The 18940-nt window shown below is 39.3% G+C and overlaps 1 protein-coding gene across 2 annotated transcripts in view; it reads right to left on the bottom strand.

The window, feature by feature from the left end:
• thsd7ba (thrombospondin, type I, domain containing 7Ba) overlaps window positions 1–18940 on the bottom strand; it is a 181675-nt gene that overhangs the window by 121386 nt on the left and 41349 nt on the right. For both annotated transcript variants that reach the window (XM_028591769.1, XM_028591770.1), the window contains exons 2-3: window positions 16695–17031; window positions 11099–11275 (exon numbers count right to left, since the gene is read on the bottom strand). In XM_028591769.1, coding sequence (XP_028447570.1) covers window positions 11099–11258 — 160 coding nt within the window. In that variant the 5' untranslated portion in view covers window positions 11259–11275; window positions 16695–17031. The remainder of the gene's footprint in view (window positions 1–11098; window positions 11276–16694; window positions 17032–18940) is intronic.

Here is an 18940-nt window from a genome sequence, read left to right as displayed (position 1 = left end):
TGGATATGTTTAGATTGGAATAGCAGAGATGTCTTGTTTAGCTATGGCATTTATTCATTTAGCCCATTTAGGAAATGCCCCTCTCTCATCTCATAAGTAAAGCAGAAAATTGCAAACTGTGAAGTCCACACTGTGATTAAGAAGTCACCCACAAAAAAATTATGCAGCCTTGCTAAACAAAAAGGAAGATGAAAGACAAGCATTAGCAGAATTAATTAAATTGTTTGTTGTGCCCATTGAGGCCAATAGGTCGATTCAGCTCTCCCTCTACTCTCAACAACAAAGAATTATTCAGTGGCTCATCCCAAGGCGGGACAAATTAAATGTGTGTAAAGACTGAATGAATAAAAATGATATAATTGGACAATGGCCACACCCAAACAAATCCTTAATGCAAATGAAGTGATGTGGCATAAAACCCCCAAACCCCATACATAAGTTACTGTATAACTCATATCTGGGATAATTGCCTTAGTTACTTACTACTATTTCATCATTGGATGTCAGCGCATTCCAGGATTAATTTTGTCATGAAGTTTTGTAAGTTTATGAATCCACTGTTCTTTTGTCTTTAATAATCACTAGCTTTAATTTATTGATGTTGGAAAGAAAATTCAAATGCCCCGTATGTAATGTCAAATGAGGTACAGTACAGGCCAAAAGTTTGGACACACTTTCTCATTCAATGAGTTTCCTTTTTATTTTCATGACTATGAACATTGTAGATTCTCACTGAAGGCATCAAAACTATGAATGAACACATATGGAATTATGTACTTAACAAAAAAGTGTGAAATAACTGAAAACATGTCTTATATTTTAGATTATTCAAAGTAGCCACCCTTTGCTTTTTTTATTAATAAGGGAAAAAATTCCACTAATTAACCCTGACAAAGCACACCTGTGAAGTGAAAACCATTTCAGGTGACTACCTCATGAAGCTCATTGAGAGAACACCAAGGGTTTGCAGAGTTATCAAAAAAAGCAAAGGGTGGCTACTTTGAAGAATCTAAAATATAAGACATGTTTTCAGTTATTTCACACTTTTTTTAAGTACATAATTCCATATATGTGTTCATTCATAGTTTTGATGCCTTAAGTGAGAATCTACAATGTCAATAGTCATGAAAATAAAGAAACATTGAATGAGAAGGTGTGTCCAAACTTTTGGCCTGTACTGTAGCAGTAGGATGCAGTGAACGTTGCACCCCTTGTTCAAAACACGGCCTATTGCAACTACTGTCAATGCAGGGGTTTTAGGACTCCCTGTAAAAATGTTATAAATCAGTGAGCTAGAGAGAAGTCCTGACTAATCTTGGGGGCATCAAAATCTAACATTTTGAGTGGCTGATGTAAATTATTGCTAAACAATGTGCTACTAAACTCTGTATTAGCCACGCTAGAATCTGATGGATTCAGATCGGGATTTCACGGTCCATCTCTGGGGGGGTTATAAGTACAGATTGGTCCCAACATTTAAAACAGACAAATAAATAAATTAAAAGTAAAACATTTATTCGTAGATTTAGTCAAGTTATTAAAGTTACATTTGTATAGGGCCCTCTTCTAAGAGTCTGGTTCATTAAAATACCTGCTATTATTTAATTATTTTTGGCAGATTAGACCTCTTCTCAGGACTGTGTGTAAAGACTGCTTGACATCCGCCTGCCTCTTAGCTGTAGCTTTTTTACTAATGCTAGGGAGAGGCAAATTATTTACGCACACACTGGATTTCTTTCCCTATTGATTTTTATGAGGAACAGGGCAAGACATATTCATTTTTGGTCCTGATCTCTTTGCTTTGCACAATCCAACTGTGCTCTAGCACCATTATCACAAGGCTTTCGAATGTTCAGTCAGTCTGATGGATTGACCTCTTATTCAGGATATCTTATTTAGGAAATATTGATTGTTTATATTCTTGGTTATGTATCTGCATGGTAAAACAAAAAAAATCAGCAGACAAAAGGGGTTGCTGAAAGGACAGTGACAGAAGTTAATGAGAGTACAGTGTTAAAAACCATCATGTAATTCCAGCGTATTTTCAACCTGAACAGTGGATTAATCTGCCCTAACTGATTATGGGTTCTGCGTTGAATCTACGCCGCTAGTAGGTGCGTAGGTACGTGCCGATACAGATCCTACGTCGTAGCCTGACATGCACTTTCCCGCAAATGTAACTTCACGTTGCGGCGGAGGAGAGGGTTGACCCTTCCTGTTACAGCTTTCCGACCACTGTCGGAAAACACAGAGGACACACTTTGTTTCTCTGTCTCCAACGCTGGAGTCGGCTCTCGCTCCAAAACTAATCCACGTAACTCTTTCACTCACTCTACCACACTCTCCCCACGCACACCAAAAGCTACGTTAGAACGACGCAGACACAGCAGCGCACAAGTATAAACCTCACAACAGCGTAGGCCACTTATGTAGGATAGAGCGTAGGCTCTGTGTATAGAGCCTAGGTACTACTTTAAATCCGCCTTAAGTGAAAACACTTGTGTGGGTGTACCGGGCCGTTAAGTTACCAAAAAACATTGCCAACCCTGTCTCCTAGAAATTATGTTTATAAAATATCAATTTGTTTTCCCAATTATGTCATGGTGAACAATGTAATGCCTGGATTATTTTCACACGCAATGTTTTCTCAAGTGATGAAGCTTGTTGTACCACACATAAGTCATAGTGAGGTATTCAGCGTTGATGGTGGGTGTACTAAGAGACCTTTCCCCAACCTTAACCAACTGCTGTGAGCACCTAAACATAACTATGACAATGTGCAATTGTGCTCTAATAACTTGCTGTTGAAAATTAGAAGTATAAAAACGGAATTTATCAGAGACTGGATTGACAGTAAAGTCATTCAGATAGCTCCATACTCCTGCTTCTTGGAACAGAGCCCAGATCCCATATTTGCATGTTTTTAATACTACATTTTCTAGTAGATGAATGACAAAGATCATAATTCAAAACGTATATTTTGCAATGGCTACCGCATTAATACTGGCAGGATAACCCCACTGATTTTCCTTTGCTCACATCCTCTCTCCTCTCTCTCTTTTGCACTCTTCCCTCCTACATCCTCTGCTTTGAATAGTCTGTTTCAGCACAGCAGTTGATCAAACCCTAGAATAAAACAAGCACTCTTGATACACAGTGCTCTGCAATCAGAAAATGACTCATGTGGGAGTTTTTCTCAGGTAAGAATGAAATCCATTTGATTTCACCTCACTGTCTCTCAAGTGTGTTCCCCTCTGGGTCAAACAAACAGTAAACAAAGTAGACTATTTTAACAGGTCTCTGCAGACGCCGCTGTTCAAACACAGAGAACATTATCGTCTTCCTTTTATTCTCTTATTTTGGCCAGTGCATCAGTAAGGAGTCCCCATCCTCCATTTTTCTGAGGAGATCTTTCAAGTGAAGTTAAACCTCCACCCCAGGAAACAAATAGCATGTCATTAATTATCAAACAAAGGATGACATACTGTAGTTATAGAAATATAGTGAAATCCGCAAAATCCGAAATGAGAAATCTTATTAGTAACCTATTTACTTCCAGCTCTGTCTGCAGTAGGGGGTGTAAGCAGTTGTGCTGACAAAGACAGAGCACTCCAGCAGGGAGAGCAGCTTGTCAAGGAAACTGCTCCATGAAGAAGATGAACACAAAAGAGTTTTTTTTTTTTGTTTAAATCATGTTTAGCATTGATTGAGCGCTCCCTGCACATTCTGCAGCTTCTCCCTGGACTCACACAGACTCAGTCTGGCTAAGACCTTCAGGCTTACAGTTATTTTTGTGAAGCAAAGAGAAGTTCATCTCATTAAAAAACTATTGTAATTACAACAGGCATGTCGTGTTTTTGTTAAAGCAGCAAATAGCCCTTTTTTATGAACTGGAATTACAATAAGGTTCCTCAATAGAGAGCATTTAGGAAGCATATTAACAACCCTAACAAAAAATGAGGGCCAGAATGATTGAGTAATAATGCCGTGTGACACTGAGGCTTATTTTTTTTTCTAGTGTGCAGCAGAGGATGTGAGATGCTTTGTCCGTTCTCATTACATGCAGTGACGTATGACTTTTACGGCCTCTTTATGTGCCTGACCTTCACACAGCCATGCATAACCCACAAAGTACAAGGTCATTCACATCGGCCTCAAACTCAATACTCCCAACTTCTAACAAGGCATCAAAGAACAGGACAGCTCCTGCCTGACTCTCCGCGCTGCTGATTTACGGAAATCTTTGCACTTGGGCCAGTTTGCAGCAACGGAACAGGAGAAGCCCTTGTCAGCAGATTTATCTCATTTGCATTAAAGGAGCTGAAGCTGTTGACTAATCACATTTCAGCATTGTGACTTTTTTTTTGCTTCGGTGGTATTCCTAAGATTCCTTCGAAATATCTAGTTTGGTTGAGATTTTACTTCAACTATCTGCAAGAATTACTGTCCTTGTGCAGTCAGCTTTACTACAGAGACTGAATATTTTTAATGCTGCACACAAAGATAGACACCACTGTACAGCATTTGAACGTGTCTGTGTATTTGTTTTCTTCATGTAAAAATGCAGAAAGAAAAATGATTTGACAGTGATGTATTGAGGAGGTTATTCTGCACACATGGGGCTTTATTAAACAAAAATGTAGAAGCTCAAGAGATGCCTTTTATGTATTTCAATATAAGTATTAATTGAACCTGCAGGAGTCACGCAGTAATGAGATGACCTATCTTTGATTGCCATCATTTACGCATTTACGCACTGGATTTCTCAGTATCAAGAACTATTTATAATTACTTCTGTCCCCAGTTCCAAACTACTGTAGTCATAGCCGTGTGTCTTTCCCTATTCCTCCTTGATGTCAGAATTGGAACGTTTTGTATAAGGGTGATGTGAGAACCCTGTGCTGCTTGAAAGAGAATTCTGAGAAGAGAGCCGCTCTAAACTAACTCTTCTGCGAGGATATTGTCATGGGATTAAGGGTCTGACTGCTAGGAATCTCCTGCCTTGTGGCTCTCATGAGACATGCCGCCAGCTTTTTATGAGAGCCTCAATTAGCTCCCTGCCAGTCAGAAGGAGGGACATGAGTGCGATCTCAATTGAATAATCAATGAAAAGGCAAGAGACACATCAATTTTGTCAAGGTCTCTTTGATAGCTGGAATACTCCTTTCATAAATATGGCACTTTCAATGCTGATCAAATTTTAATTAAACAAAAGCAGAGCATTTGTTGTTTTACTTTATTGTTTGTGTGTTCTGTCAATGGTAAGCCCAAGGCACTATTTTGTAAAAGAAAAAAAAAAGCTAAAAAGCTAAAAAAAAAAGCAGAGTGGATGTTTGGATTTAAAAAATAGCTTGAGATATGGAATATCTAATTGGAGCAGCATCTTTCAGGATCAGATCAATAGTCAACTTTGAGTTGTATTCACCTTGATCCTAATCCGGCTTACTTGGTGTACTAGATTTAGCCTAGCCAAGGGAGATATGCGTGGAGGCAGATTGCAAACCACATTTTTTATTTCAAATTTTAATGAGACAGCATTTGTGCACATTTGCAGGAATTTACTGAATTGTAATGCACAAATGCTTAATTGATACTATACAAGAGAAAAATCTTGAAAGCTTTACAGGGGGGGACAGTTAAATCAAGTGTGTGTCATCTCAAATGTTTGTGTGTGAGGAAATAGAAGCTCAGCTGGATGAAGGTGTTCTGTGAAACCTCCTTAGAGGTCCTGTATTCAGATTGAAGGTGTTCATTTTGGACATAAATTTAAAGAAGGTGACTCTTTGATGCACATATGAATGGCTAGCTAGCTCACTAAGGAAATGTCTTCTCTTTAATGGACAGAAGTGTCAAGAAGTCTTTGTGGCAAAATAGTCTAAACATATCTGGACTTCTTTTTAAAAGGAAGTAAAAGTAGCTGCTGTCCTTATCTGCTGCAAAATTTTGTTTGGAATTCTTTGTGTCAAATGAAGAACTGAATCTTCAGACTGAAAATATTTAAAACACATCTGACTGCAATGTTTGTCACTGTGACGGAACAGCTGTTGATTTCAACTTAAAACCGTAACATTTATTGAACTTGTTATCTCAATGTGTTAAAGGCAGTGGGAAAACTTGTGTTTCTGACTGAACCAGCTTAAATTGTTTTCCCGTGGTTTGGAAATGGCCTTCACTTTGATGGAGAACTGTCGGCCGGTTAAACAAGCAAACTCAGGTGCTTCCCAGGTATAAGCATCTTTTATAGCCAGATGGGACGTCCCTTTTCTGGGATTGGAGCAGATGTTAAGGGCCTGATGATGTTGTCTACTCATTATTAGCCTTGCTTATGTTGTGCTTAGGGCTGCAGATGGCACAAGATTTCAAATTGTTTCTTACTAATGTCAAAATGTTATTTTGTAATACTTTGTAATTTTTCTTATATAAATTGTTGTCTTATTAATCTACTGGTTTTAATAGCTGCTCGACTTAATCACATTTACAAAATAGTTCTTCGTCTTCTATTGAAACTGGAAGAAAGGTTGTAAGGTTGTGTTTGTGTGTGTGTGTGTCTCTGCACACACTGCATGGTCACAGCCCTTCTTTGAATTTCATTGGATTACACTCAGGTATCAACAGCAAATACATAATAGGTCAATGACAACAACTTTATTGTGTGATGGGCTATATAGATCATTCAACATGAGGGATAAAAAAGGCTTTGAGCAACAGAAAGTTTGTTTCTTCCCAATTCTACTCCCATTTCTGTTCAGGAGTACATTATTATTATTGTTTACTTTTCCTATCCACATTTCAATGTGAGAAGGGCATTTTAAGATGAGGTTTGGAGCAAATATTTGAAAAGCATCTTTTTGAGGTGTGGAAAATGACTGCTTCGTGTGCATGGAAGGCCAAAATAGAAATAGAAAGATGCATTTGTACATTAAGACTACTTATACTGTGCACATGACCTTAATGGCACATTTCCATGACAAAGATCAATACAGGAAAAGTATCGTTAGGGCACTAGTGCAGTCAAATGATACGAAAGAACATGAGTCATAGCTGTATTAAGATCTTTTCAATCCAATATTAGACAAAACAGAAATGTAAATTGATACATCTGAATAAGTGGGTGTTCACAGTTCAGAGGACCTTTGTAACTTTCAGATTCATCCACACAGTAAGGAAAAACTGTGTCTGTGTATTTGGTTTGGATATGCCAGACTCAATTACAATTCAACTCCACGTGACTAATACGATTATGGCAGTGCATGTAGACACAATCTCAGACTTCCTACAATAACCTTTTCGCTATTCAACATGTAATTTGTCATTTACAGCTGATAATCTCTGCGAATGGTGTTTGTACCTATAGCACTGGTCACATGTGACCTAAATTTATTATTTATTGTTTGTGTGTATTCTTCACACTCAAATTTCAAATGAACACATCTCCTGGCCTGTGCCGTACATAACAATTGCTGTGCGTATTTATGCTCCCAAGAGGAAGTAACCTGTTGGATCTAGGGATTGTCCGTTAGGACAAACTTTGACTCCTTTTATAATCAAGTTAAATCAAGTGTAAATCAATTCTATCTATTCTAACAGATTATCCAGTAATGGCTAAACTGGCTAAAAATGCATTTGCCTACTGCAATGTAATTGTTTTTCTTTGTCACTTTTAAAGCAAATAATGCCCTCTGTAAATTATTCAGTGCAATTTGGTTAAATGTAAAATCCTTGTAGACTGGATCCTAGCACATTGCCTCTTTTGAGCTTATTTTTCAGAAACAACAGAGGCTGACTGCAGCAGTGATGTTTGAATTCAGCTTTGATGGTGCAACAGTGTGGTGAAATTGCAAATAAGTACACTCAGACCCTGAAATGAAATGGAAATGTTGGCTGACTGTATCACTCCAGATATGGGTTCATATTTTCTTACAGTCACAAGGCCCCAGGTCCTGGAGCTTCAGCCCTGTAATCTCTTTAAATAATCCAGCAGAAGCTGAGGGAAATCCCTCTCATCAAGGAAAACCTTTATTGATTTCTTAATCTTATAAAAATCATTTCCCCTCAACTGATTCTTATAGCTGAAAGTTCCCACATAACTTAGATGAACAGAATACGGTTTAATAATTCAATCCTCCAGAGGACCCTGGCAGGATTTATCACGACAACAACTCGTATCATGTAAATGTTTAGCCATAAATGGAGTAAATATGAATGAAACAAATAAGTAAATGAGGAAATACTAGTTGCTAAACAAATACAACTGCATTATTTGAATTAAAGTGCTGACTGCAGTCTTAATACTGTACGCAGTCTCAAATGTATTGTTCAAATAATGTTGGAATATCACATTTTTCTCCTCAGAGATAAAGATACCTCACTATCCTGAACTACTTGGATTCCCTAGTCAAAGAAGGATAATAAAAACTTAATAAAAAGGTGTTGTTTCTTTCAGAGCAAGAAGCTTTGATGCACAATACAGCCTCATCTGGGATGCATCTAAGAATAAAGCAGCTCTTTTCCTTTTTGTTAAAAAAACAGAAATAACTTCTGATAGGTGAATCCCAGCATTTCAAAAGGCCTTCTACAGAAATATTACACTCATTTCATGGTTGACAAATGACAACCTGAGAGAGAGGATCTTACTTCTTCAGTAGACTAAAGCTGACACTGGATGAGCGCCGTGTCTTGCTGTCGCGTTTAAATGCGAATGCGTATGGAAGTCAAAATAAATAAAATTTGAATGCTCTGTTTAGGAGGATATCAGTATTCTTAAGATAACATTGACGGCACATGATACCTTGAACTTAAAAAAAACTACTTAAAAAGGCAAAAGCTACAGTACGCAAACTTTCACTTATTTCACTCATTTTCACTTCACCATTATATTCTAAAATCAATTTCTCCAACACGTAAACTAGTTTTATGCAATCTACACAGTGATGATGTAATGAAATAAAACAGAGCAATGCAAATCACGCTGTGCTGTACCAGTTGACAGTGATGTGTTGTGAAGGTATTTGAAGTGGGAACATCCAGTCCTCATCATGTATCATGTTACATCATTTAGCATTTTTCTCACACACAGAAATGTAAAAAAAGGGATTGCTAATTTCTGTAGTTGAGTAAAAAGCCTTACATGCTTATATGTGGTTTTTAACACTTTTCTATTCTGGCACACTGCTTTTTAGTGTGCTGTTTGTTACTGGTAAATGTACAGTATACCTTGCTGTTAAAAAGGGCAATGATGGCTGTTCATAGGGGTTTGTCTTTGAACAGTCACTTTAAACAGTTAAATAATGGTCCCATTAGCCGCAGTGTTTCAGTGCTCCATTCTGCTCTCCAAGACACTGATGAAGGTCAAGCTTAAATGTCTCCAGCTCTCTGTTTGAGCCAGAGAATCCCAGCTTAGCCACAGCTCTGGGAACTGGCTCACACAAAAGATTTACCCCACAATGCTGCTGGCCTAGATAGACACACCAAACACACAATAGGGCGGCTGTGCATAATTTAGAGCACATCTTTCCTACGTTGGCAAGTCCAAAATTAAAAGGGAGCTTGTCAGCCAAATTAAGAATTCAAATATATTATGTCCATGGTGGAGATGGAGAAGTTAAATCAATATTTGCCAATATGAACCTAATACTCAGATGTGTGAAATAAATCTGGAGCTGCTGCAGAGACAGTGAATATAACACACGTGTGGCCCAGAGAAATGTTTGCTCATTTAAACTAAACTATATCAAATACGTCCTTGTTCTGTAACACAACGCGTTTTATTGTACAACTGACTGTTCTTCAACTGAAGTTTCTGTTAGTTTCTGAAGTCTGTAAGATTGCACTTCAAAGCACTGTGATACCGACTGTTACAGTCCCTCAGTCAAATAGTCATCAGGAGGTGGGTATGTTCAGAGGCGAGGCATGTTAAGTTTGAGAGTTCCTTTCTTGTGTCGACAGTGGTTCTCATTTCCAGTTAAGCAACAACTCGTAAGCCATGCTAGCCCTGCAAGGATGTAAAATCCTCACTCTCGGTGTCCCGGTTCCATCCCTTTTGAACATCCGCTCTTTCAAGGGAAATTAATCAATCTCTTTATCACTTGGGCATTGTCATTACCCAACCACAGAGTGAGAAATGAAAGTGCTAATCGCACAGCAAGTGGGGCGGTTGTGTGGGAAGGCCAGGTTTTCCTCCTCAAGCTGCTTTGGAAATGCATTTACAATTGAATTTGCTCAGCGAGTGAAGGATGAATCGTGAGACTCCCTCCAATTCTTTTTATAAAAAGGGAATGACATATGACATCAGCTTTCAATACAGTTATCCAGACGTGATTCTCCCACAAATATGATAAATGTTTGTATATAAAATATTGCATGGATGCACACAAATGCATTTGTAACATATTAAAAACACTTTAAATCAATATATTTAGACCCGAAATTGACAGAAATACATGAACTGTATGCAGCATGCTTTCATTAAAACCAGCAGCACATACTAGGACATGATGTTTTACTGTGCACCAATGGCTTATTAACCGTGTCACGTTACCACAGTGTACACATCATTATTGTAACAATCCAACCTCCGCTTGTCACCACGGTGATGGGGATGGATAGTCTGTCAGAAATAAGGTATTATTATGCTAACTGCCCAGGTGTAAGGGACCTTAAGATTGGTGATGTCCAATATCACAATGTGTCCAACAATGTGTGACAGAAAGAGGAGGAATACTTTCCCCCTGAACTGGTTGCACTGAAAACAAATGTAGTTGTACTATTTTCTCCTTTAATAGTGTGTGTGTGTGTGTGTGTGTGTGTGTGTGTGTGTCTGTGTGCTCACACACGTAGCATCCAACTGTACTGTATAAACCTTAACAGGTTCAGAGAGTTAAATCTTTAAACTTCAATGGCAAGAAAGATTAATATACGTCAAAGAATACCATTGAAGCAACCTTGGCAAATGACGAGCAGCTAGTTTCAATATGTGGAATTATAATTGACCACATCTGGTGTTTTTGCTCCAGAGATAAAAGACATGGATGATAATTTTTGAAAAGTCAAAAAAGATGCATGGACCAACACATTTATAGCAAAGAATTAAACATTTTACCTGCTTTCCATGAGAAATGATGGTCCTTAGGAAACACAATGTCTGACTGGACTGAAACGGAAAAGAGGGAAAAGAGGAGGAAGAGGCAGAGGTTGTTCCCAGCTCGCCGTGTCCAGGCAATGACCCCAAAGTCATCTTTTAGAGTCATAGTCCTGCCCATTGCTTCCTCTCTTACTCCTGTGGGAAGAACATGAAATTCATCAGTAAGTCGCTCATAAAAATGGAGAGAGAGGTGGGCCGGAGAAACCAGAAGAAGAGACCGTGTGTAAGCTCTTTAAACGTGGGGAAAGTGGAGAAGGTGTCAGAAACTCTGAGGCTGCTGTGTAGAAAATGTCCCACTGAAACCTCCAGCCCAGATACATGACTTTCAGTGTCACCTTCCAACGTACATAACACTCTCTCGCACATGAATCATAGTGGTTCTTTCTTCTTTTAAATCCAGCGTACGAGTCTGATATCATGCCTGCTTCTCCTCCCACAAAGACCAAAAATAATTAGTCAGATGCTTGAGCATCTCAGTCTCCCAAGGAAGAAGTGGACACATGTATTGAAGGAAGAGGAGAATTTAAGCTTGGAGTAATACGGGTATTAGTACCTTTTTATTGCAGCTCATTTATTCCTTATCTCCTGCTGCTGTGGTTCATGTCCTAGGAGTGTTAGGGATTAGTCCTTTTATTCACTAGGCATCTAATTGTGTTGCGCCAACAGCAAAATTAATGAATGTGGAATCAAAGCTGTAACACCTGATGCTTTGAGAGACTGATGTTATGTTGTTGATGACTGAGGTGATTCATTTTTCCAAAAAGCACTTGGGTATTGTGAGATTTGTTATTAGCTTATCATCCCACAGCACAGAGCACTCCCTGCCAATTCTTGTCATTCTGCAATCACAAACTCGACATAAAATACAATTTGTGATTCACAGCAAAACGTTAAAAATAAAAACTTAGGCATAAAATTGAATACAATTGCATAAATTGTGCAACAATGAGTTGCATGTACGAGAAAAGTAGTAGAAAAAGTTAAGAAGTTTATGCAAATTGACTTACTGATAAATGTCAGGTGGTTAATTTATTGAGTTTGTTTTGGTACATTTACCTACTGACCTTAATAATAAAGTGCGTCATGACAATATGAAAATGAGTTCTTTAATTCATTTTTCTTTTAATGTTGCGGATCACCACAACACACTGGGTTTACATTTTGCCTTGATAACTAAGTATCATAGAGTATTTGATGGTAGATTAACTACTGAGAGGCAGCAGGCATTTAAGATTTGACATTATTCATACATGGTGAAGCTCTGAAAGCGCTGGGTGCTTAATGATTTTTTGCTCGATTTCATTCAAGGAAATTAGATTTTGACTTTTCTGCTTTAGCTGTTTTGGTGGGGGCAAAATGTGTTTAATGAGAAAGAATTTGCAGGGTGGAGGTGGCTTGGTGCCCAGAAGTGGGCTGCCAGATGCCCAGTTTTTGATGGACTTTCCAATTTTCCTCTGGGTTTGATGTGTTATTCTATAGTCAAAAGTGCTTTGGTCTCTTTGTGTCAGAGTGGCTTTTAAGCTCAAATTCAGGGTTTGGCATTTCAACAAACAGTTCTTGTTCGCATCTGTCCTCAATACTAATCTGCAGCATGGGTTTCACAATCACTTCACAGACACATATGTGGCATGCCATTTGAATTCTGTCCAACCAAAGAATAGTGATGGGGTTAATTGTTCTCTCTTATTTAAAGAACTCATCCACTCTAAATATAATGTATGTACTTTTCTTGTTTTGTTTTATTAAAGCTGCCTTTGTCTTAAATTTTGTGATGGCCAGAGAATGTATTCTATTTGGATGAATGAGCAGAGTTGTCTGGCACTTCCAGAGCCATATGCCAATTAGACAGCTCTGGTTGCTGATTACTAGCCAAATTCTCCAGCTGCGCTGCTCTGTAAGGACATACCTGACTGCACCCCGATTACATCCTCCCTCTAGCCAGTCTAATTTGACTATTCATGGGACAACCAGCGCTCTCCATAACCTGACAGAACGTGTCACAACTGATTGGAAAACATGGTCTTGAACAAAAACATGCAATGAAAACAAGCATGACCCCAAGGCATCCCAGTATTGTTTTTCAAAGACAGACATTTGAGATTACCATAGCGTTAGATATGGTTTGCAAAGTCAGATGACTGGTTGCTTTTCTTAAAGCCTGTCAGTCGGTTTCAAGGGTTGGTGGCAATTGTGTTCTTACAGCTCAGACTTGGACTGTGCCAGTAGAGGGGGAATGCAGGCTATCCTGAAAATCTTAAAAAAAAGAAAATCTCTTAAGCTGCTAAATATCTGGGTCGAAGGAATCATGCCAGGCTCTCAGTGGTCAGAGAAAACCTGGCAAACAGCAGCGTGGCTCAGATGCTGTTGTGCATCGTATTAGATACTTCGTGATCTGATGGAATGCAATCTGCTTCTCTGTCTCCTGTGGTCCTTGTTTGGGGCTCACTCGCTGGATTGAGAGAGTAAGGACCCTGTATTTACCATAAGGGAACAGATGAACACTCAACAGCCTTCTCTTTCACAGGTGGTCACAATAATTAATGTTTGATTAGATCTTTCTAAATGAGCGGCAAAAGCTTATTTGGTATGCCAAGACTGAACAATCACCATGCCATCCTCCAGCCTCTCTTTAAATAAGCCAAACAGCTAGTTCTGTCTGGAGTGGAAACAAAGGCATTTGATCCCAGTACGTGTTCGAGAGATGCCAACCTCCTCCCTGGAATTCCACATAATTATGTAGCCAACCAGCTCATTCTCTATTCACATTCTCGGCTTAGATTCCTGCCCATATCCTTGTGCTCTTGTGCAGATGTTTTCATTGGCAGGAATGACCATGACAGCATTGAGACAATCAGAAATGCAATGCGCAACACAGTTTTTTGTATTTCTTTCATATCAGTCACTGTATGGACTGATATTTGAGAATATTGCTGTCCATCTCCATTTATTCCTGAATTCTTCTGACACAGTTTCTGTTATTCTATTCAGAAGTGTAACAGTGACGACTTTCGAATTTTGTTGGCTGAACGGATAATGACAGCTCTGAAACATGCTGTGTATTTGCCATTTCCAAAAAGGTTTAGCCTCTTCAGACGTTTCCTCATGACTGTACAACGAACGGGCACTGCTGATTTAAGAGAAGTTAAAAAACAAGCATATTGGGACAGATCAGCTCAGTATCTTAGATATTACATCCATACTGGATGAATCTGCACCTCACAATTTAAATCCAATGCCAGCGATTAGTGCCATAGCAGAAAGTAATGTGCCCTACTATATGTGTGGCAAGGCGATTGTAAGGGTATGGAGGTTGGGGTGGTGAATGGGTGTGTAGCAAGTTCATGCAGAAGACTTGAGTTTTTGGCCCATCATAGATGGCAGTTCATTTAACAATTAACGTTGGCCTTTTTATCAACTGTAACCGGTAGGAGATTTCTTAATTTTAACAGGGAGGACAGAACAGTTTGCTTTGTTCACCTGTGAATAGCCCCATGAACAGCTCTTATGGTTCTGTATCTTATATATTGTATCTCTTTAATTTCAAATGTATTCTAGGTATTTTAAGGCTACAGCTGTCGCCATCGTTGTTGAGTACAGTTGCAGTGGTTACGGGTGTCGTTCTCGTCTATCGCCAGGTTAGCAGAAAAGTCCTGTGTGCGTGTTCCCACAGCAGACTGACTCTTCTCAGTAAAGCCAGTAATCATTTCAAAACTCTGGCTGTTTGAACAGAACCACTGTCTCTCTGTCATTCCTGCTCGCGTAGCATTTATCGCAGCTCCCTGTGCTCTCCAATGCAGAGCAGCGAATCATTCAGAAGTGGATTCACTCATTCATTGTTCATTGTCTGAGTTTAGCATGAGATGAGATGCTCAAACGTGATATTTCTTAAACGAATATCTAAAGGAAGATTCAGATGGTTGACGGTCGACATAAATCCTAAAACTTACTCATTCATTCCGATAGCAGCACAAAAGACAGCCGTCTGTGTGTAACATTAACATTACAACAACACTACATGATGTTTCATTAGGTTACCCTTTTGGTGCTGCCTGAATGCTTTTGAATTTTTTTCCCCTGATGTTTTGTTGCTGCTCCTCGTCTAATATGCAGTGGATTGTAGATAATTTTAGTCCATAAAAATGTGTAACATTACTGACAGAGACAGTATGTTACTGAATGTGAAATGCTTCTTATCAACGATCAACTTCTGAGAGATATTTTGGGTGGCGGAGAAATGCGATTTACTAATCAGAAGCCGTAGAATACAGAGTGCTTCAGGTGATGCAGGTGGTTGCATAAAAACTAGGGCTGTCAATCAATTAAAAAAAAATAACTAATTAATTGCACAATTTGCTGTAATTAATCGCGATTAATCGCTTTTTAAATTGAGACTGAAGCTTGTAATAATGGATATTTAAATGCTAAATCACTTAACTTTGCAAATATGAAGAAAAAAACAAACAAGGAAAGTTTCTGCTAAGTTCAGAATGTTTAATATCTTTCAGAACAACAGCAGCAACAATTTGGCTTATTTAGTCCTGCTGAAGGCTGCTGAAACGGCTAGAAACTGTCTGACTTGAGAGCAGATTTTTGTCACCGTCCCCGGCTGCTGTCGCCTGCTCTCGTCTACTTTACAGGCGAGGCGCAGTTCATCTCCAACGAGCCGAGAGTTCAGTCGCCGGCAGGGCAGTCGGGACTCACCCGGAAATGGCGAGCAGGATGAGGTGACTAGAGTCTCTCAAAATCTGACGAAAATCTTCTAAACTGACCTTTGTTGAGCTGAAATGAAGACAGATTCAGCAACTGCACGGCCTATTTCTCACTTAAAATGTTTTCAGAAACATGTTTCAGTGAACTATCTTAGTACAATATGAGATCGTATTCTGAACGGCCGCCATGACAGTTTGGCTCTCAATATCCGGAGAAAACAAACCCATGTGACGCGTTCGTCCAATCAGCTGCCGGTTTTCATTACTTGGGCAACAATACAGAGTAGCGCCGCCTGCTGTTATGTAGACGTATTACGTTTCTCAGCCGCCGCATGAATTAAACAAACACAGCTGCGTTAATTTCGTAAATTTTTGTTAACAAGTTAAATATAAAAAAATTAACGCAAAAATTAACGCAAAAATTAACGCAAAAATTAACGCAAAAATTAACGCAAAAACTAACGCGTTAATTTTGACAGCCCAAATAAAAACTTATTAAAAAATACAACTTTCACAATATTGTTTTTGCTTATAATTATTGTTTGTATTTGTTATTGTTTACAGTTTTTATTTGTTGACCGTAATGTCTTACATTGTGTGTTTTTTTTTTATTTAATTTGGTCTTGTTTCAGTCATAACAAAAAGGTTGTCAACCTATATTTTCTGTCATAGTTTTCGTTGACGCAACTGACACTGGTTAGGACAGATATGACAAAACAAATAAAGTAGCTGCACCCCAGAATAAAACTCAGAAATTAAGAATTAAGAAATTCCCTCAAAATCAACTCCCACACTGCAAGCACACGTAAACACACAGTATCTGACACAGCATGATTTGCAGGTACCTGAGACAGATGACTGCCAGTCATCCCTTTGGGTGATCTGGTTGGTGCAGTGGCAGATAATTTTTACTAGTCCTTCCACAGAAGACAGGAGCAAGGCAGAGGAGGCCTCCAAAGACGTTAAGTCTGACAGGGACGGTAATTCAGCTATGCCAGGCCTTCCGCCTGAAGCATCATGCAGTGGCTTAATCCTGTGTGAATCAATGTGCAGAGGCCTGGGACTGTGTCACACCTCCAGCAGCACTGAGTGGTTTTATCTTCCTGGAACTGGCTCTGTCAAGTACCCACCCACTGATGTTCCCACCAGGGTTGGCAAAAGAGTCAGCGGGGGCTACAGGGTCTGAGGTAGAAGAAGACAAAAAGAGAGAAGAAAAAAAAAAAAGAGACACTGATATAAACATCTGATACCAGAGCAGAGTAAAATCTGACATTTCAAACAATGACATGCTCAAGAATATATTTCTTTCACATGATGCAGTGTTGATAGCCATCTTGCATTGCAAAGGTGTGCAAACAGCAAAAAGGAATGAATGACAATGTGTAGATACAGGGAAGCTTCATAAAAATGCATGACCTTTCATTTTATCCGTGCACACTGGTCCAGAGGTATTACTTTGCTGTTATTTACAATCCATTCAAGACATTCAGACATGTTCTTATTCATTCTACTATTCATCTCAAGCTAAGTTTACACTTCACAACTTTCACTACTGTTCACACTTAAAGCTTGCTGTCTTGTAATCGGGAGTCTTGAAGTCGTTGTGGTCTTTACACTACATGACAGTAGCTAACACAATACAAGATATTTCACCAGAAGGAATCCCCGATATGTCCGGTCTTCAAACTACGTTTTGTCACAAAAAAAACACGCAAGAAGTTACACGCAAGAAGCGACACGCAAGAAGTGACACGTGAAACGTAATAATGTCATGATGCGAGACAGAATGTTTTTTGTTCCAAAAATGGATGTGCGCCTGAAACGAGCGCACCAAGTTGTTGGTGGCTGATTTGCAGCAATAAAACAAGAAAGAATAGAAGGGTTAGGGGTGTGGTCGTTAACACATTTTCACAAAATAGCTAATTATTTACTAATTTACGAATTATAGCCTGTTTTAGGTGCAACAACTTGTTGCAAATACCACACATAAGGTTAAGATCCTATAATACTGGCGACGCCTCCCCTTGGTTTTCCCTCAACCTGTGTCTTGCGCTCTCATTGGCTGTAGGTCCCCGACAGATGTCCCGACAGGTCCAGATATTTAGCCTGCTAGATATCTAGAATACGTCTGTGAGGCACCAGCGACCCTCTCGGTTTGCGCCTTTTAAACAGTTCACGCATAGCGCTCAAGCGCCGATTTGTGAGCACCAAGACAGTGCCAATTTGCCTCTGATCTGGGGCTTTTATCGGCGAGTAGAAAATCAGGGCTAAAGTTGTTTAGGGAGAACGAGGAATTAGCAAAAAGATCTCAGAGAAAGTTGCTGTGCATATAAAAAAGAATAATCATGTTTCCCCCTAATTTAGATATGCTGCAGTTATAGAGATGAAGAACAACGTCACTTATGCAAAGTTTTATTGAAATTTACAGTAAACTGAGAGGCTTATGGTCATGATTTGTCACTGCCTGTGTCACATTCTCACACATATTAGAGACAAGAGTGCAGGCCAAGAGTAGCAGCTTGGGTTTTTGCTCTCCTATGACATTTAATGATTACGTGTCAACCTTCCAGCCAAGCCTGTGCTGAGAGGTCATCCACAGGAAACTCGGATTCTATTAACACCTCCTGTCCTGGGTCTCCCATCCACCCCCAACCCCTTCCCCACTGGCTCCACCTCTAAGCTTCGCTCCCTTATTGACCTTCCTGGCCACGCTCCTGAAAAACCCCAGATTCCAATGACCGAGACCTTATTTCCCAGGGCTTTTAAGTGCTTTCCCTGGTCATTGCATTGTGGCTCAAATGAGCTTGTCTCTGTAGCTGCCCTTCTCCTACCCCGGCTAACTAAATAAAAGCCAACAAATAGGATGGACGGAAGGTGCTTCTGGTGGATGGAGTAAAATCAATTGCGAGCATGCAGTTTCAAGTAGGAACAAGCAATTCATTTAATCGTTATTCAATTTCAACTTTAGACTTCTATAACACTCAAAGTGTGTGTGGCTGTGCTACCTCTTATTCTCACCTCTTGTGGATTTCTGCATCTAGCTATAGTTGGTATTGCAGTAATTGTTGTTGTATATAGAAAAACATAAACG

Source organism: Perca flavescens, chromosome 11 (genome assembly GCF_004354835.1).
Source record: "Perca flavescens isolate YP-PL-M2 chromosome 11, PFLA_1.0, whole genome shotgun sequence".
Classification (NCBI taxonomy): domain Eukaryota; kingdom Metazoa; phylum Chordata; class Actinopteri; order Perciformes; family Percidae; genus Perca; species Perca flavescens.
Note: the sequence above shows the minus strand (reverse complement) of the source record. Positions and strands in the feature narration are given on the sequence as shown.